Here is a 26,808-nt window from a genome sequence, read left to right as displayed (position 1 = left end):
GAGGTGGCAAAGTTTGCAGATGACACCAAGTTGTTCAGGACAGTCAAAAGCAAAAGGGATTGTGAAGAACTACAAAAAGATCTCAGCAAACTGAGTGAGTGGGCAGCAAAATGGCAAATGAAATTTAATGTGGGTAAGTGTAAGGTAATGCATGTTGGAAAAAATAACCCAAATTACACGTACTACATGATGGGGTCAAATTTAGCTACGACAGATCAGGAAAGGGATCTTGGAGTTATAGTGGATAGTTCTCTGAAGACATCCACGCAGTGTGCAGCGGCAGTTAGTAAGGCAAATAGGATGTTAGGAATTATTAAAAAAGGGATCGATAATAAGACAAAAGATATCATACTTCCCCTATATAAAACTATGGTACGCCCACATCTCGAGTACTGCGTGCAGATGTGGTCTCCTCACCTCAAAAAAGATATATTGGCATTAGAAAAGGTTCAGAAAAGAGCGACTAAGATGATTAGGGGCTTGGAAAGGGTCCCATATGGGGAGAGGCTAGAGAGACTGGGACTTTTCAGTTTGGAAAAGAGGCGATTGAGGGGCGATATGATAGAGGTATATAAAATCATGAATGGTGTGGAGAAAGTGAATATAGAAAAATTATTTACCTTTTCCCATAATACAAGAACTAGGGGACACCAAATGAAATTGATGGGTAGTAGGTTCAAAACTAATAAAAGGAAATTTTTCTTCACACAGCGCACAGTCAACCTGTGGAACTCCTTGCCCGAGGAGGCTGTGAAGGCCAGGACTCTATTAGGGTTTAAAAAAGAGCTTGATAAATTTTTGCAGGTCAGGTCCATAAATGGCTATTAGCCAGGGATAAAGTATGGTGCCCTAGCCTTCATAACAAGGGCAGGAGATGGATGGCACGAGATAAATCACTTGTCTTCTGTTCTCCTTCTCTGGGGCACCTGGCATTGGCCACCGTCGGCAGATGGGATGCTGGGCTTGATGGACCTTTGGTCTGACCCAGTATGGCCATTCTTATGTTCTTATGTTCTTATGTTCTTATGTTCAGTTATAGGACAAAAGCGGGGGTTAGTGAGTTATCAGCTGAATCTGGAAGAAGTGGGTCTGCAGCATGAAAACTCATCTCCTAATAAATTATTTTGTTAGTCTTTACCATGCTACATGACTGCTTTGTTGTTTTGTGAAGATACAGATGAACACAGCTACTTCTCTGTGACTGACTAGTTATGTTAAAGAATCTGTTGCATCTTGCATTTATCTGTGACACTGAGTAGCTTTCCTAGACCTGACAGAGGTCCATAAGACTGAAAGTTTCTCTTTCTCCCCCAGGGCTGTCCTTAAGGTTTTTGGTGGCTTATGTAACCCAAGCATCTGCACCCTTCTTCCCCTGTGGAGGGAGGGTGTGGCCACTCCATGGGGTGGTGATGTACTCTAGGCTGTGGGAACAGGAGCTGTGGAGGGTGCAGAGGAGGGTTGCAGGGAGGTGCATGAAGGAGCAGGCAGACTGAAGTAGCATAACCAGCTGCACTTACGGGTTGACAGGTGGAGTGGGGGGTTGGAGGATTGTGGTGGGGAGACTGGTGTCTGGGGGGCTGGTACTGACAGGGCCAGAAGTGGAGAGGGATGGCTGGGGAACTGGGACTGATGGGAATAGGAGGTGGAGTGGGGGAGGGAGGAGGATGAGAGATTGGGTCTAACATGGCTGGGAGGTGGAGAGGTGCCCAGGGGATTAGGGTGCCAGAGCTGATGCTGTCTATGGCTGGTGGTGGCCCCAGATATACACAACATAGGACACTAGTAAAAGTGGAGCACCACTCATGCCCTAAATGTAGCAGTGCTCTACACAGTTGCATATGTTGTGTATGGCACTGCCCTCACCAAAGGAAGTTGGTCTAATAAAAGGTATTACCATATTCACCTTGTCTCACTAATGTCCTGGGACTGAAGTGACTACAACTACATCCCAAACCTTTGTAAATGATAGGGACTACATTACCCAGTCAATAAAATGAAGCCGTCTCTAAAGTAAAATGCAATAGTAGTTTAATGGTGTGTCCATTTGGTCTGGAAGTGGAAGAAAAAAAAAAGGAATATCCTCTTTAACTGTATCCTCAGGAGCAAGTCAGAGGTAGACTTATATTCTTATCTAAGTTACAGCTTGGCCATGACAACTGATCTATAATTTAGAAAAGCGATTCAGGATCTTTATTGACAGAAGAAGTCAGATATTATTAAGGGCCCAAGAGTGAACTATCCCATGGTGAAGGAAACATGACATGAGACACTCGCTGGCTTAAGGGCTGAAGCACAAAGCGAGATCAAACTAGCGAGTGAGATCAAACTATAGGGTAACACTGCATTGTAGAACTACATTAGAATCAAAAGGAACAGCCAGGATAGAGTAGGCTCATTACTAAATGAGTGGGTGGAGGGTGGGAAACAATAATGGAAAATGTGGAAATGACAGATGTGCTTATGACGTCTTTGTTTTAGTTTTCACCAGGAAGGATGGTTGTGATAAGACATCTCACATACTAAATGCATGTGAAAATGAGGTAGGATTAGAAGCTAAAATAGGGAAAGAGCAATCTAGGCAAGGTGCTGCTGATGGTACTGATGGGAAGGCTAAGATCGCAGATGGAAGAACATCTAGTGGATGAGCATGCAGGGTTCAGGAAAGATAGAAGTATCATGCAGCAGATATTGGCACTAAGATTGATAGTGAAGAAAGCTCGACAAAAGAACAAAAACATATACACTTGCTTCCTCAATTTTCAGAAGGCATTTGACAGTATAGATCCGAAAGTGACTTGGAGGGTGTTGGAGTTCTCCAAGTGGAGAGCAGACTGATACAGTTGTTGAAGGATATCAATGACAATGCAGAGGCAGCGGTGAGAATGTGTGGGGAGCTGAGAATTTTGTTTAGAATGAGTAGGGGTGTGAGACAAGGAGATCCAATATCGCTGAGTATCTTCATTGTGCACCTAGAGAGAGTGATGGATAAGATCAAGGAAGAGGTAGAAGGGATATTTGTGCACAGGAAAAGAATTAACAACTTGAGGTTCATGGATGATATAATTATCATTGATGAAGATGAGGAGAAGCTAGTGAAAACAGTGCGGGTGCTAAATGAGGAAGAGAAGTGGTACGGACTGATTATGATCATTGATAAAACAAAAACAATGGTATTTGGAGATAAGGAAATAGGAAGGAAGATCATCGGAGATGGGATTGAACTAGAGAATGTACAGAAGTTCACATATCTGGGGAGCAACATAACTCATGATCTAGACTGTAAGAAGGAAATAGTGACTAGAATAATGAAAGCAAGAGCAAGTTTGAAGGTGATGGATAAGATCTGGAAAAGCAAAGCACAGCTTAGGAAGAAAACTGAGCATCTTGAAAATGTGTGTATTCAGCAGCACGTTGTATGGATGTGAGACATGGGTGATAACAAAAGGTTCGAAGAGAGGTGTTAGTGTTCAAGGTGTTAGTGTTCAAGAGGAGTTCTTATAGAAAGATCCTGAGAATAGGATGGATGCAGAAGGTCACTGATGAGGAATTATGTAGGAAGATACAACTGAAAGAGAACCTATTACAGAAGTTTGTGCAATGGAAGTTACAGCTATTCAGACATATTTTCAGGATGAATGATGAATGAAAAATCAAGACCCTGGTATTTGGCATAATGGATGGTTCGAATAGGAGAGGCAGACACCACAAAGAATGAATAGATGACATAGTAGATTGGTGCAGAGCTAGTCTACAGAAACTAAGCCAATCCACACTGGACAGGGAAAGATGGAAGGAATACTGACAGAGGCATCACACACCACCAGACACTGAGTCCATGGTTGTTGTTGATGATGATGATACTAGAGGAGATGACTGAGGAGATATCTGAGCCGTTTACAATTATCTTTGAAAAGTCATGCAAGATAGGAGAGAAAAGGGCAAATATAGTGCCAGTGGGGAAGTAACCTTTCTTGGTGATGAAGTTAAGCAGATTGGCCAGAAAGATAATGGAGAAAGTGATTAAGGAATCAATTTGCAAATACAAACAAGCTAATAAGGTGTTAAGTGTCAATCAGGATGGATTTGTCAAGAACAAATCATGTCAAACCAGCCCGATAGCTTTCTTTGTCAGGGTAACAGGCCTTGTGGATGGGGGAAATCAGTAGATGTGGTCAGAGCTGGTGAGCTGGGCAGTTACCCATGGCGTCCACTTTCAAGGGGCTGCCAAAGAGATGGTCTGGCATGTTGGGCTTGGCTGCTGTCTCAGCAGCCAGCTTTCCCCTGGGCTGCACACTCCTGAGCAGGCTCTCTGCTCCTGGGCCAGTCCCCGCTGTGTTGCCTGCGCTCAGTTCCTGGGAGGGTGCTCTGCTCCAGTGCTGGTCCCCGCTGTGGTGCATGTGCTCCTGGCTGGGTGCTCTGCCCCCAGGTGGCCCCGGCCATGCTGCACGCTCCAGGATTGGGCCAGCTGCTGGGTGTGGTGCTGGAGCAGAGCGCTGGGCTCGGGGTTATTGTGGAGGCCACCATTTTCACGGGGGCCACCAAAATTTGCATGGGGTGGCTGTTGGCTAGGACTGGCCCTGGATGTAGTAAATCTTGACTTTCGTAAGGCTTTTGAAACTGTCTTGCATGATCTTCTTTTAAACAATTAGTGAAATACTACCAAGATGAACCTACTATAAGATGGATGCATAGCTACATGGAAAATCATTCCCAGAGCACAGTTATTAGTGGTTCAGTCTTGCTGGAAGGATGTAATGAGTGGGATCCTGCAGGGATGCGTTCTGGATTTGTTTCTGGTCAGTATCATCATCAGTGACTTAGATAATGGCATGAAGAGTACATGTATAAAGTTTGCAGATGATACGCGGGTAAGAGTGATTGCAAGTGCATTGGAGGCTAGGATTATAATCAAAAAATGTCCTAGATAAATTAGAGAAATATTTTGAGGTAAATGGGAAGAAATTCAGTGAGGATAAATGGAAAATACTCCACCTAGCAAAGAACAATCAGTTGCACACCTACCAATTGGGAAATGACTACCTAGGAAGGAATACTGCAGAAAGTCATAAGGAACCACATGCTAAATATAAGTAGGCAGCTTAACACTGTTGCAAAAAAGTGCAAACATCATTATTGGATGTATGAGCAGAAATGTCATAAGCAAGAAAAAAGAAGTAATTCTGCCACTGTACTCAGTGCTGATTATGCCTCAACTGGAGTTTGGTGTCCAGTTCTGGGCACACTTCAGGAAAGATGAGGCCAAATTGGAAGAGTTCAGAGGAGACCAAAAAAAAAATTATTAAAGTTCTAGAAGACATGATCTGTGAGGGAAGACTGAAGAAAATGAGTTTATTTAGTCTGGAAAAGAGAAGACTGAGAGGGGATATGGTAACATTTTTCAAGTACATAAAAGGTTGTTTCAAGGAGTAGAGAGAAAAGTTGTTCTTCTTAGCCTCTGAATCTAGGCCAAGAACCAATGGGCTTAAATTGCAGCAAGGACAGTTTAGGCTGAACATTAGGAAAACTTCCTAACTGTCTGGGTAGTTAACCACTGGAATAAATTGTCTGGGAAGATTGTGGAATATGCATCACTGGAGATTTTTAAGAGCTGGTTAGGCAAACACCTGTCTGGGATGTTCTAGAATGATAATACTTAATTTCACCATAAGGGACCTCTCAAGGACCCTTCTAGTTCTATGCTTCTGTTTATTCAGTTTTGCATATCGTATGAAAGACAGCAGGCTAGATTCTGACCACAGTTACATTGGTTTAATCCTCGGACACCTCACATAACTCAGTATAGAATCTAGTTCCACACCAGACAGGGACATATATTTAGAAATGACTCTGAAGAAAGAACTGCTTGGTCTGTTATCAGAACTAAATCCTTCAGGAGTTGAAACTTAATTTGAAATTTAAATTAACATCAGTTTTATATATTTCAAGTAGGGGCAATGCAATTAATCATAAACCATGTTGGTAAATTCAGGTTTTATCATTTTAGTAGGCAATGCCATTTTAAAATCAAAGTCAAAATTATTCATATTTCATACTATTGGTACTTAAGAAACATGTAATAATACAATAATGAGAGAAACAAAGATACGCAAGTAATATATTTTGCTTCTGTTGGTGAAAGGTATAAGTTAGTCCAGACCTACCTTCACTCTCTCATATCCTTGGCCCAATCTGATTACAACAGTGCAAATATAATAAAAACGGTTACAACGAATTATGCCCCCCATTTCATTGATAGATAATCCACTTTTTCTTTTATTTCAGAACTATACTTTTTTTTTTCATTTGTGTGGCAATAAATGCCAGGCATAAGTCATGACCTATTAAACATGACTTCTCCTTCCACAGTCCTCTGAGTTTCATGGGAAGTCAAAGGGCAGCTGGAAAATGTTCCCACCCCCAACTTTTTTTTTCTGAAGAAGTACAACTTGTTTGTTTCTGATGACCAAGATGCTGGACTAAGGTCAGAAACAATATTTAATTTCTGGTGCACAACACTGTAGTTGCTCCTATTCTTTACCACTTCTGATACCGTCTCATGCTTCTGAATATATGACATTACACAGTTCCTCCACAGTCTTATTTAACTTTTCTCTCTATTCAGAATTAACAAACACTCTAGATTTTCTTAATGTATATTGGATCATTTTTATAGCCAAGTAAAGCAGAGATGACAAAAATATGCACACACAGTACCTGAACCCAAACTCCTAAAAAAAATGTATGGTTTGAGTTTGATGACTGACGTTTTTTCTTCTTTTCTTAAAACCCCTTTTGTGCCATGTGTACCGGTCCTGAGCCTATGAAAAAGCCAATTAATTTTTCACAGTGCATTATTATTTGACATCTAAAACTGATTTGATTTTTAATACAGATCCTTCTCTTCTATAATACTATTTAAGAATATTTTTTAAAAGTGATGGCAACAATCTTAATTAGCCGGTAAAGCAGAAGGGTTCAAAAGTGAAATGCAGTATGGCAATGAGTGTATAATGATTAGGTCTGGAGTCTTGTGCAGAGGCATGAAAGAGATAATGATCTGGCATATTTTACTAAACAACATATTTACTGTATAAGAGGTGTTATTTTATGGCTACTGATCCCGCAATAAAGGTTCAAAAACAAAAAGAGAAGGCATAAAATGTAACACCAGAGGCTCACCTGATTTCAACAAAGATGCTTTCAGAAGAGGAAACTGAAGTTTTCTACTAAATACCTTCACTTCAGCAACTTTTCTCTATGGCTATATCTACACAAGAGGCTTTTCTTGCCAAATCTGGGCAGAGCGTCTACACACAAAATGTGCTTTGTCGACAGTTTGTTGACACAACCCAGCCCATCCACCAGCAGCGTTACACCTTTCGGCGTTCACGTATAATGACTTTCTTGACAGTGTTCTGTCAGGAAAACAGCAGCGTGGACGCTCCAGGACACCTTTCGTCAACAGATGGGTCCTCCATGGCAACAGCCAGCTAGCGCCGGGAGGTGCCCTCCCCACCGTAATCATGGCTGTACGGTTGATGCCTTTGGCCCCTTTTAAAGGCACAGGGAGCCCTGCAAATGTGATGCAGGAAGCTGGAGGTGTGTCTGCAGGCTGGCAGCACATGTCCAGCACCACACCCTGGCAGCCACTCCCTGCACTTTAAAAACCTGTCACAGGCTGCCTGCCCTGGCCCCCCTTATAGGACCTTCTGGCCCCTCACAGAACAACAGAGAGGGGTCTGAGGACTCACCCTGGGCACCAAGAAGTGGGGCCCTTCCTGGTCCAGCCCTGAGATGAAGGACCTGCTGGCACTGTGGGCTGACCAGCCAGTCCTACTCAACCTTGGTGCCAGGTGCTGCAATACCCCAGGCTACGGTCGCATTGCTGGAGTGTGGCCACCCCACGTGCACCCTCAAGCAGATGCAGGTGAAGGGGAAAGAGTTCTGCCAGGGCTACACGGGGGGCCTGGAATGCATGGTGGAGGTTGGGGGCAGGGATGACCACCTGCCTCTGTTATGAAGAATTGGACCACCTCCTCAGGGACGATGATGGCACACCCTGCCAGAAGACCGTTGACACTCGGGAGTAGGCCCCCCCGCCAATGCAGCTGGTGACCCAGGAACCCCTCTGGAGTCAGTCCACAGACCAACTCTGACTTAGAGACTAGCCAGGGGACATTCATCATAACCCTAGACTCAGGCCCCTCCAGTTCCACCATCTCGGGATGGGCACCATCAGACCTCTTCACAGGACTGTCCAGTGAGTACCCCATGTGTTGCAAACCCCTGGGCTGTGGGGGGCAAGGAGGGGTGTGCTACAAGAATTGTCAGGATGGCTCAGGTGGGAACCCACAACATGGGCCTGGGATGTGAGCCTCTGTACATGGCATTGCATCCCACCTGCACCCAGCAGGCAGCCCCCAGGCATGGCTGCCAACCTGCTGCAAGCCATATGAGCCCCAGGGCCCCCCGAGGAGGAGAGGCCAGCCTGCCTCTGCCATGGCTGGGACTGGGACAGCTGCACAGGTGACAGCCTGACCCCACCTACACCACTGGGGACTGCAGCTCTTCGCTTGTGGGCCTGGGTGTTTCCCGGGGACAGCATTGCAAGCCACATGCGTGTGGGAGGGGCTGGGGGAGGGCATGGCTGCATCTGGCTCACCCGCCACCCATGCTGTGACCCCTCCGTGGTCGCCCTCCCCCACATGCCGCTATCCCGTTGGGCTGGGGTGGGGACTGCAGTCAGGCTGGACCCATGACACCAAAGGCTCCACGTATGGCAGGGCCCACCATGAGGGGACATGGGCAAGCGCAACTGGAACAGCCCAGCCTCGTGGCCTAGCGGTGGGGGCTGGTGGTGGTGTGCTATGTGAAGGACTCACCTTCTCCCCATCTCTCCTTACAGCTGCACCATCCAAGGGCCAGGCCAGTCTCCCCCTGTAGCCTGCCAGCTCCAGGGAGGAGCCACAGTCGGTAAGAGCTGCTTCTTACACTAACAGCTAGTGAGCCCTTCAAAGCTCTGGTTTGCCTCCAGGAAGTAGGCAAATAGGCAGGGGACTGAACTCAATGACCTCCCAAGGTCCCTTTCAGTTCCATGGGATGTGTATCTCCATACGTATTGGGGGAAGGATAGCTCAGTGGTTTGAGCATTGACCTGCTAAACCCAGCATTGTGAGCCCAGTCCTTGAGAAGGCCAGTTAGGGATTGGGGCAAATAGGTGTCAGGACTGGTGCTGCCTCCTGCCAAGAGGGCAAGGGACTGGACTAGATGACTTCCCAAGATCCCTTCCAGTTCTAGATGTGTATCTCCATCATTCATTTACATCTCAGCATGGTCAGGGAGCATGGGTTGGGGGCACAGGGCCAGCTGTCACAGAAGGGCTTGTCCTCCATGCAAGCCTCCCTTCTGGGGTTTCAGGGCCACTTCTGTTGACAGAGAGGATTGGAATATTGATCTGCTTTTGTGTGTAGACACACTGTTGACTGCAGTTTTGCCAGGAAATGCCTTCTGACAGTGCTGTCTATTGAGAGATGCTTCCCGTATAGACGTAGCCTATGTGAATGATCTTACTGTTGTTTTCTGTCCTGTTATCTCTCGCCACAGACGCATTTTGCACTCCTCTGCAACCGACTATTTTGTAAACTATTATCTCGGATTCACCTCCTGAACTTATTTTCCTGCCTTAGCTTCATCTGGTACATTTTCAAATAGAAGAGGATTAGAAAGAAGGAAAATCTATTAGCAAGATGAGAATGTGAGAAGAGGGTGCAGGGAAAAAGCTGAACAAGGAAAACCAAACTGTAATAAAATGCTAAGTGATGCAGAGAAAAAGCCAAACTACTATGCTCTTTAACTGGTTCAGTGAATGTGAAAGTTAGTATATTGAAATGGGTATAAACGTTCTTTATATCATGTTTTTGCCAAGTTCAACATAGAAAATAAGGACATGAAATAAAAGTATTAATTTTTAGATTATGCTTACTTTATGTGGATGTATGGTATTTTCAGCATATTCTGTCCAGTTATTTTAATGAGGTTTCAGTGCAAACCACTCTGGATTCTGTCCAGCCCTTTTTTTTTTAAATGAAGTGTGCAAAACAGCTCTTGTCTACATTTTTAAACAAAGCAAATTAAAAAAAAATGGAGATAGTGTCTCATTGGTGCTTCACTCAGATGTGAAAGCTTTAACCTTCCTCTTTGGAGCCATCTAAATGTTCAGCTAATTTCAGAGTTCTGGTAGGTCAAAGATGTCACATAGTTGCTCGAATCAACATTGTGGAAAAGTCCTTCCACAAATTAGCAGAAGCACTGTCAAAAATGGTCTTGTCGCTGGAGCCCAGATTGGCAGGGCAACAAGCAAAGAGGAGAAGCTGGCCTCTACGCTGCCCCCAGCCTGGAGCTCTGGTGGGGTAGAGTAAAGGAAGGAAATCCCTCCCACCTCCCATTGGAAGGTCTCCTGGGAAGAACTGCTGATGGCATGGTGGTGATAGTGGCTGCTGCTACTACTGTTGTTACTAGGGATGCAGAAGACTGAAACACCAAGAATAGAAACAGAGGTAGCTGTGTTAGTCTGTACCCCAACAAAACAAAGCAGCAGAAAGGTAGCCCTTTAAAGACTAACCAAATGATGAATTTGGTGATGCGCGTTTGTGAGACACACCCACTTGATCTGAAGAAGTGGGTCTGTCCCACAAAAGCTCATCACTGAATAAATCATTTGTTAGTCTTTAAAGTGCTACATTTCTGCTGCTTTGTTTTGTTGAAAGACCAAGGTTCAGGCTGGACAACAGGCCCAGGAGGCAGTCTGAGTGTGGTTCTAGAGAGTCTGTATTGCGCTGCATTTAAGGATTAACCAGAACCTCAAGAAAACTTGGTCTCTGATAAGTAGACAAGGAACTGATGCAAGACAGGCATTTCATGACTGACAAAGGATAATGTTGGTAGTAAAGCTGAGTGCTTGTTGATGAGTGGGTGATTCCTGGGTCAGTCCTGCCTCCCCAAAGGCTGTTGAAATGTCCATCCCACAGTTAGGGTAAGAGTTCAGAATTCACAAATAGGAAGGAAATCTGTGCTTCTTAGTAGGCTCCAGTAGAAAAACACTATCATACAAAAATATTCTGCTGTCTACTTCCCTACAGTTAAGGTATTCCTGTTTAACTCAGACCGAAGGATTCCGATTGAATGTAAACCCTTTGGCATTGTTGAGTATCCATAATAGTATGTGTATCCATGGTAACTACAGGAAAAAGTATAGGTTTATAAGTGATCTTAAGTAATAGAGCTCTGTTTCTGTTGGAAGACAAAAGAAATGCTAGGTATTTATAAGCTTATTAAAATAGCTGGTGCATATTCAAGGATGCACACACATTCTTCAGCAGCAAAATGGATGCTGGTACTGTAAATCTTTAATATGTAACAATAGCTCAGGAGTAGGGATAAAAAAGCACAAATGGATTTCTCATTCTATTGCTTTTGATATTAGCAAGCAAACAAACCTCAGAAATGGCAGGCTTAATTTCATCCCCATTTCTTTATTTTCATTATATAATAAGAGTCATAATCACTACTTTTGTCCATCCTCCTGTTGCCTGTTATATAAGGGGCACAACTATGCTCTCCATTACACAGGTTCAGTTTCCTTTATTCATAGCAGAGCTTTCACTCTTTTAATGTAGTCTGTAGCAAGGCAGCTGAGGGCAGAATTGGCATTAATACATTCAAGCAGTTTTTTCATATTTATATAAATGGATTGCTGAAATATTGACTTGATATTGATTATCCTTACAAAGCTGTCCTGGGTTTTTAAAGCCTTCTCACTTATACTCTTGTTCTGTGTGATTTTAAATTTGCAAAATAGCTTAGAATTAAAATTATGACTAGAATTTATTTTTGTGGCACCAATTATTCCCGTATCGTTTAAACATGTCTTTCCCAAAACTGATCTTGCAAATCCTTGTGTAGACAGCAGGAACTGAAACATTCCTGCTCTTTATCACAAAAGTGAGCAGAAGCTGTGCCTGTTCACATGTCAGCTAGAACACTGGGCATGGTCCTGTCTTGAAATAAATCTTCAACTCCTTGTATGCCTATGCTCCTGTGCTCAATAACCCAGGGTAAAAAGAGGACTGCATATTGGAATTCATATTCAAATTCAACTCATTAACACATGGTATGAGCAGAGACATCAATTACCTCATTCATTACGGGGACTGTTTTCCTTCCTTTGATGCTTGTAATTATCTTAGGCAGGACAATTAACATTCCCCCACCCTTCATCCCTCTCCTTCAGTCCTAAGTATTTGATTTGTCAGTTTTTATTGCAGTTTTTTTTTTGGGGGGGGAGGGTCCTCTGTACTTATAAGTGACAGTCTGTGTTGGAAATGAGATTAATCTGATGAAGTGGGTCTGTCTCATGAAAGCTCATCACCAAATAAATAATTTTGTTAGTCTTTAAAGTGCTACATTTCTGCTGTTATGCTGGAGGGAGATATCATTTTAAGTAACAAAACACTGTTTTGATGCAAAAAAGGGAAGTAAAAAGGAAATAGTATGTGCACACAAAAGGGTTTCTAAATGGAAGATTTTTTCAAAGACTTCCTCGAGGCTTCAGCTGCTCTTTAACTAGGCATAAGAATTGAAGAAGGAATGCAAGCAAAGGGTTCACAACCCACAATCATTTTCTTTCCCAGCTGCTGATCTACAGAAATTTGGTATGTGTGGTTTTCCACCCGGGAATGGTAAACCCTGTTCTGAGTAAAAATGTAAAATTTTCTGCAACTGGGAGATGCTGAACTAGGCATTGTGAGATACCCTTTCACAAAGCTGGAAAGTCTAATTGTGCCTGGCCCAATTATTGTTTAAGGAAATAAGACAGAAGGACTCTGTAGTCAGCAGTCTACTGGCAACCTAATGCTGGAAACATTTTCCTCTGATTGACCAAACGTCAGTCACCAGTGTGATGCTGTGTATAAGAAAGGTGATAGTTTCTAACATTGCTTCACAACTGCCACAACTACTGACACCAAGCATGTTCTATAAGGTGTCAGTGGAAAAGTTATAGTTATGACTATCCTGTTGTATGCATGTATCATCATTATATCTGCAGTTATTAATATCGGCTATGTACTTTTATCTTTCACGTGCTGTATTACTCAGTGACATGCCCTACGAAGTTGTTCATCAAGGCTAGACAGCTATGTGCTGATGTCACAATAAGAACACTTCACTCTAACAATGGATTATTGAAGACTCTCACCCTACCCGTGAGGGCTTCCTGTGGATGCCTCAGGTTGTGAGTGACCAGCTGCTACCCCCTTTCATTCCACAGATTGGCTATGTCTACACTAGCACCCGCCTTTTGAAAGGGGGATGCTAATGAGAAACTTCGGCACATGCTAATGCGGCACTGCCGTGAATGTGCAGCATCTCATTAGCATAATGCCAGCTGCAGTGATTCCAAAGTGCTACTTTCAAATCGCACTCTGCCTGTGTAGATGAAGGCCTTTCTAAGGCACCCCCAGTCTTTGAAAGCCCCTTATTCCTAAAACCAAATAGGAAAAGGGGCTTTCAAAGACTGGGGGGCCCTTTCAAAAGGCCCCTGGCTAGACGAATGGTACACAATCCGAAAGTGGCACTTTTGAATCACCACATCTGGCATTATGCTAATGAGGTGCTGCATATTCATGGAAGCACCTCATTAGCATCTGCCGAAGTATCTCATTAGCATCTCCCTTTCAAAAGGTGGGGTCTAGTGTAGACATAGCCATTATGTAAGGACATATTATATGCTCATGTGACTTTGGACTTAATCTTGGGCCAGTAACTTTTCACAAACAAGGCTGTGGGCTATGTTTGGGACAGTAAATTTCCATGCACCTGTCAGAAGATATTAAAAAAACATCTGAGGCCTCTCCATGTGGTCTTCCTTTCCTGCTTTATTTCACTGGACTGGATTTTAACAAGGACTAATCTCAGAGAGATTTCTGCAAAATAGCAGTTTATTCCATCTCTGAAACAAATCTGCTATAAAGACTTTCCAATCACTTGTAGGTATATAACTCCCACTTTCTTGTATTATTGAACCTTTAGTTTTTAGTTATAAAGGATTGGCAGCAGTGTGATTATTATAAGCCCCATTCCAAGTACCTAGTCACAACCAGGCATGAAAAACAAAGGTATTTTAAGAAATTATAGTTTTGTTAGAATGCAGGCACCAAGTGCAAGAAAGGGACCATAAGGTCTGAAGGTTTTAACCATTCCTGAAAGCATTATTAGGGTGGAGATGTGCCACTCAAGCCTTCACAGCACAGGTTGGCCATGGACAAACCTTCCTCACTCAGCATAAGAATGACTAGAGAGAAGGACTCTAAAATAGAAGGTGAAAGACTGAAGAGATGGGTAGCAATTGGAAAAAGTCCCCCAGCACATCTTTCCAGTAGCCAAGAGAAGAATCCACCCCTAGTCAATGTTGTAGATAACCAATGATTAAAGGTAGGTCTATACTCCAGTACAAATGCAACTTGCGATGATTTATGTCCTAGTAGCACTGTTTTGCCTAGAGAACGTTAGTACAGGCAGACTCATCGATGCTGGGGATGTTGTATGCAATGTTGATGGTACAGAAGAGCATCTGGCTGTTATCCCCACTGTACCAACTAGGTAATTGCAGTCAAGGCCTGTTTCAGAAGAGGGAGTCTGGGAACAAAAGGCAAAGGAAATCTCATTCTATTCACATAGGTTTCTGGTGCCATTGGTATTCGTAAAGTTTGAGGTGGTGTCAATGGGTGTATCTAACACATTAGTTGGAGCTGGTCTCAACAGCACCTGCATCAGTACCAGAGCCTACAACCAACCTTCTGATGTTCGTCTATTGTCATGTCTGGGGCCCCAGGAGTCTCCATATGTGCCCTAACCTCATTCAGTTATTTTTTTTGGAGCTACCCTCCGTGAATTTATCTAGTTCTTTGTCTCTGAAAAACTGTATATATGGAGGCTTTGCTGTTAAAGCCTGCAGTTTGCTTGCTCTCCTTATAGCCATTATAGCAATAAGAACAGTTGTTTTTTGGACAGAGATAGGGTGACCATACTTCCCTGTGGTGAATATAGGACGAATTCAATGGCAATCAATCAGAACTATGCATTATAAATGTTCAAAATAATACTAAGTTGACTGAGCACTCATTACAAAGAAATAGTTCATTAATAATATGTAAAAAATTAAAAATATATGCTTATAATTAAGTGGTGATGGAGCTAGAGGGATTCCCTGCTCCAGAACCAGCCTGGCTGCACTGCAGGCTCAGCCCAGCAGACTCAGTTGCTTTCCAGCAGAGCTAGTGAGTGTGGCCAGGAGACATGCTGTAGGAGAGTAAGTTTCTGTGGGGGTTGGGGAAGTGGTGGGAAAGATGTGTGTTTTGGGAGACTAGGAAGTTGGGCTTCTGTACAGTTGTAGTGGGGCTATGGCAGAAGGACGCTAGGTGCTGTTGAAGTGGGCCAGGAGTGGTGCACCGGGTGCTGTGCTTCTGGTGGGGCTGCAGTGGGCTCTGGCCATAGGGAGCTGGGAGAGATGTTGAGTTATGGGGCTATGGTGTATGGCATGGCCCCACCCTCAAGGGAAAGGGGCAGGCTGGCATCATACATCTGACAACTGCCAGGTTATAAATAATGCCCTCACGTGGCCTGGGCAGAGGGTGGCTGCCCTTGCCATGACATGCCCTTTGCCTCTAGCTGGCCTCTTGCTCTGGGGACTGACCTCCCTGCACCATGATCCATTGAGCACTTAGGGACTCAAAAATATTTGGTTCTGGGCCCACAGAAAGTTAATCTTTTGCTGACTCTGCCCATGAGCTCTGTAAGCTTCTCCCTCACAAGGACCACTGGGCATGCAGGATTAAGCCCTGCCACTCCCAGCTTGAGCCCCACCACTCATGGCTTGGGTGTGGCAGGGATCATGGATCCAGGATTGAGTGTGTGTATGTTGGTGATCTGGGGGGCACCGCAGATCAGGGCGTCAGCCTGGTTGTGGTGGTGGTGGGGTGTGTGTGTGTGTGTTTGTGTGTCTGTGTGTGTGCATTCTGGGAATTCAGTCCTGCAGGAAGGTGTGGAGGGCTCAAGTGATTAGGGCTTCAGCTCTGTGGGAGGGGCAGGGTGACACACACTCCTCACTCACTCCCATACTCCCTTACACCTCTGTCACACACAGAGCTGCCTCTGAGTCTTCCTGCCTCTGCACCCTGCCTGAGAGTACCATGGGCTGGCCACAGCCTGCCTGCATTCACCAGCCAGCCATAAACAGGTGATTGCTATGGCTGTACTGACTGGGGACTGACCAGAATGGCAGCAGGGTGGGAAATAAGGACAATTTGTCCATTGTTTAGAAAAAGGGTGGGATGTCAGCAAGAAGAATTAAATAATGGGCTGTCCCATTAAAAACAGAATGGATGGTCACCCTAGTGCTCTAGGGATGTCAGGATCACCGTCAGCATCTGCAGAAAGCTGTCCAATAACAGAATTTTGAAGATGGACAAATTTCAACCAGTTTTAAAGCCGATGAAGGCACAAATCTCATGGTGGACTAGATAAGCATATATGCACCAGCACACAGACTGTACTTGAATGAGGAGATAAGCAGGACAGATACAGGTGACGACTTGTTTGGAATTGCTCATGCAGGGGAAAAGCTCTCAAACTTATAGAGACTAGTATGGTCCCAATGAACTCAGTTTCTTTCTTGTTGACTTTGCCCTGTTCAAAATCAGTCCTGATTGAGATTCAGTGTGAATTGATCTTCAAATCTGCCATCACTAAACAATCATCTAGGTATGGAATTATGTGTATCCTCGTTCTTCTGAGACAGGCTGTGACTGCAGTCATTTATTTGGTAAGCATGCATGGACAGGCCAGATGGGAGTAGTGTGCACTGATAACGTTGAATGTTGTTACAAGATATTTCATGTGCCCTCTGCCAATTGACATCAAGAGGTTGTTGGGTCATACCATGAACAGATGGCGCTAGGCTCCAGTGAATTTCATTAAATCCATCTCCCCTGTTCAGCTGCATGTTTACAAATACCACTCCTTAGGCAGAGTAAACTAAGTAAATTTAATGACACAAATCAGAGTTTTTGTCTTCAGTTCCCATAGATTTTCCATGGAAGGGGCAATCTCTCTCAAGTTTTAGTGGTGCCTTTACACTAAAACTGACTCTGCTAACCTCCCTGTAGAATATAATAAGCAGGGTTTAACCTACAGACCCATAATGACCTGGGGTTTTGCTACCTCAGAAATTGATAGTCTTGGTCCTTTGCTGTAATGCTGGTGTGCAGAGGAAATGCTCAAGCCATATACCCCAAGATTTCAATGAGAACATCTCCTGGCAAGGCATTTTTCATTATCTGTACTTGACTCTTGAACTTCTTTCTCTTGTTGTTCAGTCACACTAGGATTTGTTAACCTTCCAGGCATTCGACCAAGCCCTTTTCCCCCAAGGGCATTTGGAAAGGCAGCAGGGAAAGAATTAAAGTTGAGTATTAACTGTTTAACCTAACTCTACGTGGTATTAATAGCTTTTTGCATGGAAAGCAAATGCATTTCATGATGTGATGTACTTCACTACAGAATATGCATGATTTAACTACTACTAAGATTGTTATCTAGGATTTTTTTACTTTTAAAGAATAGACAGCTAAGAAAAATCTCGAAACTTCAAAAACCATTCCTTCCAAATAAGCCACAATATTACAGACCCCTTTCATCATATGGTGAATGCAAAGATATATGTTGTGCTATTTTAATGAATTTGTGTTTGCAGTGTCTATGTGTGACTATATAAAATGTTTTAAATCTATTTCGCTGAGTTTGTTTAGCTGTTTTCACCTTCTTATTTGAACACGTACATATGGTATGCGAGTGTGAGAGCGCTCTCAGTAAATGTTTGGAAGGAGCATCTGTCAGACAATAAAACTTATAAGAAAATCTGCTTCTCATTTAAAGCATTTCCAGCAGAAGGATTTTAGTTTTGGAATCAGTTCATTTTTATAGCTTAGAAGCCTTAATAAGATGTACAGAGAACTATATTGTTGCTGGAAAACTTCAGTTGTTGGTAATAATCTAAATTTTAAAAAGCATTCTGTGTCTAGTCAGCATCACAATTTCCAAGAGAAACCTGAAATAAGCAGCATATAGGCGATGCTGTTAGTCCTTGAAAAAAATCAGGCAAGAAGATGGAATTCATTTTTTTAAATTGGAAAGTCTAAAGGTTACAATAACTGTTGGACCAAAGGGATCCTCTTCAGGCATAAATAGCAAGACTCCTACCACCCTCTCTTGCAGAACAGCTCAGCTGCCAGCAAAAGCAGGTGCTCTCGTTGTATCTGGGCTCCTGAGGAAATATTTAGTGAGTACTTAAATCTCCTTTAATAAATTAATGTATTATACAAGTATTAGTGTTTCAGCTGTGTTTATGCAGTTTTCTTTAAGAATAAAACATTTAAAGAGCAGGATTTTGAACAACTGAATTTCATTCTGATGCAAAGATGTTTACAGTTATGTTAATGTTAAATGAATTTCATAGCAAATATGACACCAAAGTAATATATTGAATTTGTAATATCTTTGACTTTAAATCTGTGTTCTAAAATTCTTCTTCAACTTTTAAAGTAAATACAGCATATTGTGAAGTAACATATAATTTTATCTTTAAAATGATAAGTATACCATTAATGTTTTACAGAAACATTTGCTAGGCTAACTAATTCATGATGTGTTTCTAATAAGATTTAAAAGAAAATCAAAAACATATTTCTTCAAACTCATCACCATGAACAAGTTTAAGATATATATTTTGTAAATTTTCCATTAGAAACAGTTGTCCTACATGGAATTATGGCTTTGTAACACACTGCATGGAAACATCAACTCTGGAAATCCTGTATTTTCCTAGATGCACAAGGTTTTTAAATGCTTTGGATGTATACATTTTTTTTTTAGTTCAAAACTTATGCTATATTAAATTTCATTGGTTTGCGGTTACTAAGTTTTGAATTTACAGTGACTAATAAGGCTAACATGGACCCTTTTTTTTTCTTTCCATGTGTAAGGAAATGGAAAACCTAATGCTTGGCTACGGTTCCTGTAAAGTTATTTGGACACTGCTTATAACAATTTTAGGTTTTGCCAGCTGTCTGCCTGTGGGTGATGATTCTGTTTGCACAGCAGAGGAAGTTGCTAAGTACAGCATAGTCTTTGTGGGGAAATGGAGTCAGGCTGCGTTCCCTAAGCAGTATCCCCTTTATAGGCCTCCAGCACAGTGGTCGTCCTTGCTAGGTAAGTGAAATGTCACGTGGCAAGTGTCATACATAGTGTAAAGAGTAGATAAAACTCTCTACGTTTGAGATTTTTGTTGTTGTTCTTCATTTGAATTTATTGTTAATTCCTTGTAGTAAAATGTAAGTCAAACTAATGTAACTTGGCAGATAAACAATGACATACAGAACTCGCGGCATCCAAAATCCAGAATCTACAACTGTTTTCAATTGGCTTCTGTTTTCAATTGGCTGCATATAAACTAAGAAGTGGTAAGTTAAATGTTTTAGAAAATCCTAAATGTTAATACACGAATTGTTCCACATCTGGAATAAAACAGGGAAACTTCTGAAATTGCGATAATCCAAAGCAGACTTTTATGTTGTGCAATATGTTCCCTTAAACAGGAGTTACCCATAGTTCTGACTATAGCATGTGGAAAAAGGATGAATATGCCAGCAATGGTGTGCGTGAGTTTGCTGAAAAGGGTGAAGCATGGGCATTAATGAAGGAAATAGAAGCAGCTGGAGAAAAAATTCAAAGTGTGCACGGAATCTTCTCAGCTCCTGCTGTTTCCAGTGGTACTGGACAAACCTTCACGGAATTAGAAGCACATTCAAGACACTCCTTAGTATGTATATTTACATTTTCAGGGTCACTTACTAGTTTTATACCAGCAGACGCAAAAGGGGATAATATATGAAATGTCATTGATAGCTTTCAGTATAATGCAAGGAATTCCTAAGAGAATCCAGTTTTGAGGAACTTTATGAACAAAATAAAATGAACTAAAACATTTTCTTTTAGAAATCCTAAAATAGACTTTTTATAAATGTGGTTGACCTATTGCCATACTAGAAATCAGATCCTGAAGTTCCTTCTACCCATCCCTGTGGAGATTGGCAGATGACAGTTTATTTTTTATTTCCTAGGTTTCTTTTGCTGTACGAATTGTGCCCAGCCCAGATTGGTTTGTGGGTGTTGACAGCCTAAATCTATGTGAAGGAGATCATTGGAAAGAACAAGAAACGGTAGAACTTTTTCCCTATGATGCTGGAACAGACAGTGGTTTTACATTTTCCTCGCCAAACTTTGCCACTATTCCACAGGACACTATTACAGAGGTATGCGTGTGTGTGTTGTATACATAGGCATATGTATTATGGTGTACCAGAATGTTATGATTTTTTACTTTTTAACATAACTGTTTTGAAATTACAAGAAGAACAAAAATTACTTCAGTATTTCATGAAGTATCTGCATTTCTGACATAAATCCAGAGTGATAGCCCTTAGCGTTTGTTTGGCTGATAGTTTATTTTCTGTGAGTGTTTTCAAATCCATTTGGCTTAAATTTTTATATCTAGAAGCACAGTCCTTTTAGTTTGTATTGCCATCTAAATTTCTGTAGAACATGAATACATTCTTTTACATGTTCATGTTTTTAGAAGAGCTAAATACCTTTATAAAACTACAATCATGCAGAAAAGAGCTTGTTCAGTTGGTCTGGGCTGGATATATGTCAGTATTAGGTAATCTCTGGGATTTGCAGCTGCCGTGTGGGCTGTGTGGGGAGGGGAAGTTTTCTGAGAGAATAGCTGATAACATCTACGGGAAATGACCTAATAGAAAGGAAGAGGAAATTTTGCTCAAACTTTTTCTATGGCAACTGCTTTTCTCCTGCTCTGAGTCTTATCTGCTGTTTCCATACTCCATCTACCCCATACTCTCTGTTTGAGGGAGATGTTATATAAAGGTGGAGAGAATTGACTACCTTGATCCTACATCCCTTAATACTGTCGGCTCTTGGCTAAGTCTTTCCTGTGTTTAAGGGCTTTCCTAAAGTGGAATAAAGTGCTTGCAGGGGTGGGAAAGAGTACAGAAGCTGAAGCACAAGCCTCTGTGACCCCTTATAACAGGGGTCAGCAACCTTTCCAAGGTGGAGTGCCGAAATTTGACCTTTTGACCTCTATGTGTGGTCCAAGTGCCCGTGATACTTTTTAATGTCACTAACTGTCCTACTTACAACAACTTCATTCATAAATAATTTAAGATGCAGAGCTTTACCATTTAGCTGTGGCTGGTGGTGGGAAGAAGAGGCCTGGCATGCAGACATGGGGCTGGCATATGCAGGGGGCAAATGAGCTGAGGAGGAGGAACTGGGCAGCCTTGGTGAAGTAGGACCTCCAAACACCTTGCTGGAATTAACCACCAGCAGGACGGATGGTGGCAGTAACTGGCGATTTAGCAAGACAGAAGAGAAATGGAAAGCAAGAGGGCTTGGCCCCATCCCAGACAATGGGCAGAGGTTGGGGCAGATGGACTGAAAAATCCCTGCCCTGAGGCAATTGACTTGGGGGCAGGGCAGAGGGGCATGAGGGCCATAGGGGCTCGGTCCCTGTCCTTGGGGGAGTTAGGGGCAGGTGGCAGAGCTGGGGAAGTCAGAGGGGCTCATTCCCCTTCCCCTGAAGAGGGGAGAGCAGATGGCAGGGGATGGGGGTGGCATTTGAAGGAGGGGGAGCAGCTCTGTCCCAGCTCAACCTTTGGCTGAAGGGCTCAGCCCTGTGCTACTGACAGCTCCATACTGCCCTGCACCTGTAGCCTAAAGGACCTGGCCCTGTGCCCCAGCAGCTCCATGCCAACAACACCTGCCACCCACCCCATCCCTCCACCAGTGGGCTTGTAGGAGGAGCTCTCACATCCCCACTTCCCAGGGTGGCTTTGTTTGCCATGATGTGTGCCTGCAGGAAAAGAGTGGTGCCTACAGATCTCTGCGCCCCCACAGCTTTGGGAGAGGAAGGGCAGGACTGAGCCCCTAACTTGTGTGCCAATGGAAACCAGCTCATTCTTAATATGCATGCCGGGGTTGCTGTCTTCTCTGTCAACCAGCTCCAAGCATTATTGTACATTCTGACTACCCTCCATCCAGTATCTCCATCCCAACAAGCCACAATTTCTTCTGTGATCTCAGTCCAAGAATCCTTTCCACATAAATTAATGGGATTATCTTCATGACAGGAAGTCACACATTTCTGAGGGGCTTGGAGGCATAGAATCTGTTCACCCCCAATTCATAGATACTGTTTTCTTTTCCAGAAGCAGAAGTAAAACATGATATTGTGTTTAAAATGTTCATCCTTACTAACATGGCAATACTATTTCTTTAAACTTCCTTTTGTTTTTAATTCATAGATCACTTGTTCATCTCCAAGTCACCCAGCAAACTCGTTTTATTATCCCAAATTAAAAAATTTGCCACCCATCGCTCGAGTAACTTTTGTAAAACTTAAAAGAAACCAGCTGGGTCTTTCAGGTCCTCAGCATAACCTGACTGCTACGAGCAATGAAATAGACGACTCAGTCTCAGGTGAGTAGTTGGTACTTTGAACAGATAGACCTTTTGTTCCCTGGTACTGAGCAGTAAGAAAGAAAGCAAAATTTTAGAAACTCCAAATCTGGCAAGTTATATGGAAGGGAAATGCAGTTATCTTCAATATTCCCACTACAGTCAAAAGCAACTTTTCCCATCACACAAGTGCTGCACAGATAAGGGAGGCATGCCCTGCCAAATAACAGCTGATCCTTATATTTCTCTGTACTCTGCCCAGGTGGCATTAACCATTCCTCTGTACTGTGCATGCAACTCTAATCTCACTTAAATTTAAATAAATTGGGAGTCATTCTACCAAAGCCAAAGGAGTTACACATAGCAGGGTATCAGAGAGGTACCCTAGTTAGTCTGTATCCTCAAAACCAACAAGAAGTCCTGGGGCACCTTATAGACTAACAGATAATTTGGACCATAAGCTGTCATGAGCAAAGACCCACTTCATCAGATGGCAGTCACATAGCAGAGGTAAGATTAGAACTGGGCCCTTTGTGACAGAGACCACAACAACAATATAGGCAATAAACCAGTCGAAATGTCATAGGAAGAAGATACAGACAGAAATATGGTTTATTTAAACCACAGAACTGCCATGGAGCCACTCTTCATGTCACACTCCCTGCTCCCCAAATCCTGGGCAAACAGTAAAGAAAGCTCTTGCTTCCATAAAGGAGCAAATGGATCATACCCAATATATTCTCCTTGGAACAAAGCATTTTGTGAAGACTGGACATGTAGGAGATAGTTGATTAAAAGCACTACATTTGGGAATAAAAATGTCAGTCAGTTTTTTTTATATCCCCTGAAGTTTGTCAGAGATTTACGTGCAAAGACTCTGTAGTAAGGGCAAGTCAGTTGTCCAGCGGAATACAATATTAATTATTACAGAATACATGATACAGCCCTTCTCTGTTTTACATTTTCTTCATCGGTATTTCTAAGCTGATTTTAATTTTTAAATATATTCTTAAGTTCTTCATAAAGAAATCACTGCAGATTACTTCATATTGAAACTCACTGAAACAAAGACACTAATTTAAATTAACCAGTCAGAGCAGTTTAGTATGTTCATAACAATGTTCATTGCCTTTGGGAAAATCAAACACCAATTTATTTTGTCTGATTTTGTGTGATTTTCACAACAAAACATGTTTAGAAAATTTCAATATATGTGAAAATACATTTCCAAAGATTTTAGGCGTATCAAAATATTTTCTATCTTAGTAAGGTACAGATTTTGGTGGAGGGTTCTCTTAAAACTAGTTCATCAAATAATCATAGATAAAAGGGAAACTCATTTTTCAGCTAGCTGGAAGGAAAGGAATGTTGTCCCTGTTAGAGCTCTCTTCAGGTATGTCTACACAGCACAGTTATTTCACAGTAACAGCTGTTATAAAAATGCAACTGCTATTTCAAAATAATTTCAAAATAGCAGGCGTCTTACTTCAAAATTGGTGAACCTCATTTCACGAGGAATAGGGCCTATTTTGAAATAGCCATTTGAGAATAGGGTTGTTAAGATGGAGGGGGCATGTTAATGAGGCAGTTCAGAAGATGCTAATGAAACACTGTCATGAATATCCAGCACCTCTTTTGAAGCATGTGTGGCCACCGTTATGCTAAAGTGCGGCTTTTGAAATGCATGACACCCATGTAGCCAGGGGCCTTCCAAAATGACCCCCTAATTTCAAAAGCCCCTTCTTTCTGTTTGGCTTTGGGCAGCATGAGATTTGAAAACAGCATTTTTGAAGCGCATGTAGCTGCCATTATGCTAATGAGGTGCTGCATATTTATGGCAGCGTCTCATTGGTATCTGCCAAAGTGCCTCATTACCATGCCCCCTCTGAAAGGAGGGGCTTGTGTGGCCACAGCCAGGGAAAAGCACCTATTTCGAAATAAGACATAGTGGCCGTGTCTACACTAGCCAAAAACTTCAAAATGGCCATGCAAATGGCCATTTCGAAGTTTACTAATGAAGCTCTGAAATACATATTCAGCGCTTCATTAGCAAGTGGGCGGCCACGGCACTTTGAAATTGACGCGGCTAGTGGCCGCGCAGCTCGTCCAGATGGGGCACCTTTTTGAAAGGACCCCAGCTACTTTGAAGTCCCTGCTCATAGGAATAAGGGGACTTTGAAGTACCCAGAGTCCTTTAGAAAAGGAGCCCCATCCGGATGAGCTGTGTGGCAGCGAGCCGCGTCAATTTCGAAGTGCCGCAGCCGCCCACATGCTTATGAAGCGCTGAATATGTATTTCAGCTCTTCATTAGTAAACTTTGAAATGGCCATTTGCATGGCCATTTCGAAGTTTTTGGCTAGTGTAGACACGGCCACTATGTCCAACATATCTATTTCAAAATTGGGTCTATGTGTTTAGACAATGGGTCTATGTGTTTAGACGATGTAATACCGTTATTTTGAAATTAGCTTATTTCAGAATAAGGCTGGTGTGTAGACATACCCTTCAACAAGGAGGGTGAAAGAACAGTAGTGATGGATAGAAAGGACAAGAAGACTTTGGAAGCAAATTTTTTGTACTATACTAATTAAAATTTTAAAAATTATTTTAAATTAGGGTGGTCTTTTGAAGAGTTTATTCTTGAAAAACTGCAGATCCAAGCATTTAAGGCTAAAGCTGAATGCTCAGGTTGTGCATTTAAATATATTTGCAAAAAATATTTTAGAGATTAGAGTTTATAAGCTTCAGCCACAAATGAATGAAATTATAGAACAAATTTTAAACTGGGGTCCTGCAGACATACCAATACACAATTCTTTTTGTCATTTAATTCAGGGTTGATACATGCTTGATAAATAGCTTAATCACCCAGTTAATGGCTCTTTCACAAGTTCTACGTTATGTTAATAGGTCTGACAAGCTGGAAGCCTTTTCACTTTTAAGTTAGCAAATCCACTTTCCAGAAGAGTCATGAGTCTGCAAACTGTAAAAGCCTGCTGTGAAAGCCCTTCTGAACTGTCAGGCTAAGGACAGGAAAAGTGGAGAGGTGGAGCACTAAGACCCTTGGGAGGCATTGCCTCCATTTGCCTTTTATGCCCAGCACCCATGCCTATGGGACACAGTCCCTGCATATCCTGAAGCAGCAACCATGGCCCAAGTGCATGTCAGCTGCTTCAGAGTAGGACTGAAGGGTCTGTTCTCTGGCTCAGTTCCAGAAGTTCACACCACATGGTGGGTTTTACAAATTTCCGCACAAGTAATAAATAAAAATACTTAACTGCTGTGTGGTTTGTAATGTCTGACTTGTACATTTATGAACAAGCAAATTTATTTAAAAAAATGTTTTCTCAGTAAACAAGAGTTGACCAATCAGCATTCAAGTTGAGTGACACAAATTACATTTTCCACAACATTTGAGAGGGATTACAACTTACTCTGGCTTCTATTTAGGAAAGGAGCTTAAGTGTGTATTTAAGTGTTTCCTTTACTGGGCATGGTCTTAAAAACATGTGTAACTGCTTCCTGAACTGGTCCTTAGTGTGCTACTTTCAAGCCAGCTGACCCCTGAGTCTCAGCTCCTTAGCCTGAGACAGAGGAGTTTGATGGCATAAGGAACATGATAATGTGCCCGTGATTCTGTGAATAACCTGGTTAGGTCCAGTGATGGTGTCTCCAGAATAGATATGTGGACAAAGATGGCAGTGGGCTTTGTTGCAAGGAAAAGTTCCAGGACTGGTGTTCCTGCAGAATAGACTGTGGTTGTAGGTGACAATCCTCATAAGGTTGGGAGGTTGTCTGTAGGAGAGAACAGGCCTGTCACCTAGGGCCTTCTGGAGGGTGGCATCCTGATTAAGGATAGGTTATACATCTTTAATAGTGGGTTGCAGTGGTTTAAGTTGGGGGCTGTAGGTAATGACCAGTGGCTTTCTCTCTGCTGCTATTCCCCGAAATGTGTGTAACTGGAAGTGCTAGCTAGAGCAACATACTGTAGCTCCTTTCCCACAAAGTTAATGTGCCTCAGCATAGTTAAAATCCCCCTCTACTCCGCTCCAGTAGTGTTCCAATGCTGTACTGGGCATTCCTATAGCAGATAGAGCAAACATGGCAGTTTATCTTAGCAAATGAGTTATGACTAGTTATGTTGTATGATGAGATAATAGT

General features: G+C 42.5%; 1 protein-coding gene across 4 annotated transcripts in view; it reads left to right on the top strand.

Annotated features, from left to right (window-relative positions):
• Window positions 1–26,808, top strand: part of SPON2 (spondin 2) — a 138,884-nt gene that overhangs the window by 110,059 nt on the left and 2,017 nt on the right. For 2 of the 4 annotated variants that reach the window (XM_074991694.1, XM_074991691.1), the window contains exons 2-5: window positions 19,098–19,323; window positions 19,710–19,933; window positions 20,235–20,426; window positions 22,494–22,668. In XM_074991694.1, coding sequence (XP_074847795.1) covers window positions 19,101–19,323; window positions 19,710–19,933; window positions 20,235–20,426; window positions 22,494–22,668 — 814 coding nt within the window. In that variant the 5' untranslated portion in view covers window positions 19,098–19,100. Of the gene's footprint in view, window positions 1–17,432; window positions 17,521–18,330; window positions 18,395–19,097; window positions 19,324–19,709; window positions 19,934–20,234; window positions 20,427–22,493; window positions 22,669–26,808 lie in introns of all 4 variants that reach the window. The other 2 variants (XM_074991690.1, XM_074991692.1) reach the window with 2 other exon arrangements.

The sequence above is a fragment of the Carettochelys insculpta genome, chromosome 4, assembly GCF_033958435.1.
Source record: "Carettochelys insculpta isolate YL-2023 chromosome 4, ASM3395843v1, whole genome shotgun sequence".
Taxonomy (NCBI): Eukaryota; Metazoa; Chordata; order Testudines; family Carettochelyidae; genus Carettochelys; species Carettochelys insculpta.
The sequence above is the reverse complement of the archived record's forward strand: the minus strand, read 5'-3'. Positions and strand labels throughout refer to the sequence as shown.